This window comes from Pelodiscus sinensis, chromosome 1 (genome assembly GCF_049634645.1).
Source record: "Pelodiscus sinensis isolate JC-2024 chromosome 1, ASM4963464v1, whole genome shotgun sequence".
Lineage (NCBI taxonomy): Eukaryota > Metazoa > Chordata > Testudines > Trionychidae > Pelodiscus > Pelodiscus sinensis.
In genome coordinates, this window is record NC_134711.1 from 328,590,156 (window position 1) to 328,593,914 (window position 3,759).

General features: G+C 40.8%; 1 protein-coding gene across 1 annotated transcript; it reads right to left on the reverse strand.

The window, feature by feature from the left end:
* Positions 1 to 2,130: 2,130 nt before the first annotated feature.
* Positions 2,131 to 3,069, reverse strand: LOC142829102 (olfactory receptor 52P1-like). Its single transcript, XM_075926884.1, has one exon. It carries the CDS (start codon positions 3,067 to 3,069, stop codon positions 2,131 to 2,133), a length of 939 nt encoding a protein of 312 aa, XP_075782999.1.
* Positions 3,070 to 3,759: the final 690 nt, after the last annotated feature.

The following is a 3,759-nucleotide window of genomic DNA, read 5'->3' on the forward strand; positions in this document are numbered from 1 at the left end:
CCTTAGTAATGTCTCTTTGAAAAACTGCCAACTGTCTTCCAATTCGAACTTACCTATCAACTTCCTGAGTTTCCTAAAGTCTGCCTCCTTGAAATCCATTGTCTTTGTTTTGCTGATCTCCCTCCTACCATCCCTTAGAAACATGAACCCTATCATTTCATGATCACTTTCACCCAATCTGCATTCTTTTCTTTAAATTGTGACCCTTTGCATCCCAATTTCTCAAAATCAATTCTTGCACAGCTTCCCCAATAGCTTTCTCCACCTTTTGAAATACAAAATAATGTCTCAAATACATTCCATGAACTTGCTGAATAATGTGTACTCTGCTCTGCATTTTCCCTACAGATGTCCAGAGAGTTAAAGTCCCCCCATCACTTCAAAGTCCAGTGCTTTTGATTACTTTGTTGTTTTAAAAGGCTTCATCCACCTCTTCTTCCTCGCTAGGTTGTCTTTGGTAGACCCCTACCATGACCCTAACCTTACACAGAAAGCATTTATACTGCCGTATCTATCTATGGCTATGTCTAGACTGCGAGCCTCTTTCGAAAGAGAGCATCTAGACTGCATGCGGAACTTTCGAAAAAGCAATCCGCTTTTTCGAAAGAAAGCAGCAAGTGAGTCTGGATGCTCTCTTTCTAAAAAGCCCTGTTTGCTTTCAAGAACGCCTTTTTTCGAAAGAGCACTTTCGAAAAAAGGCGTTCTTCTTTGTGCAATGAGGTTTACCGCTGTCGAAAGAAAAGCCGTGTTCTTTCGATTTAATTTCAAAAGAACGCGGCTGCAGTTTAGACGCAGGTGAAGTTTTTTCAAAAAAAGGCTACTTTTTTCTAAAAAAACCCTGAGTCTGGACACAGCCTATCTATCTATCTATCTATCTATCTATCTATCTATCTATCTATCTATCTATCTATCTATCTATCTATCTATCTATCTATCTATCTATCTATCTATCTATCAAAAAATTCACCAAGAGGCAGTCCACTCTCCTTCTTGAAAGAGAGTATTTTTATTCACACATTAGACTATACATCAAATTACAATGGAAAGATATCTATCAAATACAGACTTGATTAAAAAATGAAAAAGCTACAAGCCCTCTCAGGAGTTTGTCCAAATCAACAACAAACCTTTGAGATGACATTCAAATTCAAAAGCAAGTCCCCTGTACTTATGTTTCTTCTCTGCCAGAGGATGGGGTGAGGCGGGGTTTCAAATAAAGATTGCAAAGAACGACATTAAGAAGAATCCAAAATAAGCTGAAAATGTATATAGTGAAGATACAACAATAACATCATTGTATTAATTCTTTCTGACTTCATTCAATGATGGAAGTCACTGTCCATATTTTATCTTGAATTAGCGTGTCAGTGTTAGTCGTTATTTGATTTGTCCTCCCAGTTTCTTGAAGGATTGCCCATAAAGAAATCATCTAAGAAGTCAGCTTAGATCACTGAATAACTATACAAATTATAAAGAAGTTCAGTATCGTGGTTTCCCTTCTCTGAAGGTGTATCTTTGGTTCGTCAAATTGATCAAGAATGCAGTTCACTGAGGGTGGAAATTACGTAGCTTATTTCGAGTCAATTTCAAAATAGCTTATTTTGAAATTTGGCACTGTCTACACAGCACTTATTTTGAAATAACTAGCTCTTCCAAAATGTCCCTTACTCCTCATGGAATGAGGTTTACAGGGACATCAGAATAACAAGCTAGTCATATTTAAAATAATGGGTGAGCTAAAAACATGCGAAATAGCTATTTCGGGATACCCCCATTATCCCAAAATAGTGCTGCAGTATAGACATAGCCAGAGAGACTAATAGAGAAAAGCAACTTGCATCAAAAAGTTGCACTTAAGTTCTTTGTAGTCTAGGAGTTATGGAGAAGTTGACTGAAAGGGTGTGTGAGGTAAATGACTGACAGATGAGATGAAAAAGGTTAGATGTGTAGTTGAAAGAGGCAATTTAGCACAGGAGAGACCAGCACTTGGTGATGGAGTAAATAGGTATTTCATATCAGGAAATTCTCTGTTTTCGACCTCCACAATGCTGAGGTCAACCAAACTGGGATAGATTAATAAGGAGGTATCCTTTCTTTTCACCCAGGTTTAAAGTCAACGACCTGATACGATCACCTTATAAAGTTGAATTTGACCATTTTCTCACGAAGCTCTTTGGATTGGAATCCATAAATGATGGGGTTGAGCATAGGGGGGATGAGGAGATAGAGGTTGGCCAAGATGATGTGAACATGAAGAGCGATGCCCTGACCAAATCGGTGTGTCATCAGAGAGAAGAGGCTGGGAATCCAATTTAACAACATGACACAGATGTGAGCTGTGCAGGTGTTGAGGGCTTTTTGGTGGGTTCCCTTCGAAGAGACTCTGAGAACAGCCCTGATGATCAGAGCATAAGACAGGACAATGAGACTCACGTCGATCCCTGTAACAACAATACTTATCACCAAACCATATGCCCTGATAACTGTGATGTCCCCACATGACATCTTTGCCACAGCTATGTTCTCACAGTACGTGTGGGGGATAATGCGGATGGCACAGAACGGCAGCCTGCTTAGGAGCAGGGGCATGGGCAGAAGGAAGAGAATGGCTCTTGTCAAACCCACCAGCCCTAGCTTTGCTATTTGTGTGTTGCTGAGGATGGTGGTGTACCTCAGAGGGTTACATATGGCAACATACCGATCGAAGGCCATTGCCACAAGGACAGATGACTGCAAAACGGAAAATGTATGAAGGAAGAACATCTGGGTGACACAGCCACCTAACGTAATGTCTTTCAAATTGAACCAAAATATACACAGTACCTTTGGCACAACAGTAGTAGAAGTTGTGATGTCTGTGAGCGCCAACATACAGAGCAGCAGGTACATTGGCTGGTGCAGGGTCTGCTCTTTGCCTACAACAGACAGAACCATGACATTTCCCAGCAGGTTGATAGTGTAGCACATAGAGAAAGGGATGGAAATCCAGCCATGAGCGTCTTCCAGACCAGGGATGCCAGCCAGGATGAATGTCAAAGAATTAGAGAGGGTAAAGTTAGAAGTTGTCATGAGGTGGCCAATGTATTTATCATTCTCAGAGACGCTCAAGGTACCTGTGAAGGGAAGGAAGCACAGCGGGGAGGGTTACACATTTTATAATAAATTATACTGTAAACAATGTATCATTATTAGCAATGTAGGAAGGGGCTTGAGCACTGAGGTGGTAGTAATCACGGATGACACCACAATGTTTAGGGTATCGTCAAATCCAGGAAAGTCCTCAGAGGAAGGTAAATAAGTCAAATGACCATTTTTCCAACAAAACCTGAGTTATGTCCAACTGAAATTGCATTCTTCTGTAAGAAAATCAAAAGAACAGAGGGGCTTTTCTGGCATTGGTAATCGTCTTTCTACGAGGCAGAAGTCTTTTTCCGAAAGAGCTCTTTCGCAAAAAGTCATATGTGCATGGGGAAGAGGGAGTTCTTTCAAAAGAAGAGGAAAGTGGGAAAAGCACAGGTGCCCTGGTGGCCACTCTGTCCATAGTAATCACGGCTTAAATGCGAGATAGTGTCCATTCAATGTCGACGCTGCCTTTCGAAAAAGCCGGTGGCTTTTTTGATGAGCTTTTGTGTGTGAACACTCTATTTCGGAAGAAATTTTTATGGAAGAGCTCTTCTGAAAAAAGGTTCTTCCAAAAAAAAGCCTGCAGTCTAGGCAAAGCCTAGGTGAGCATTTAGGAAAATTCCTGGCTGTGATGGA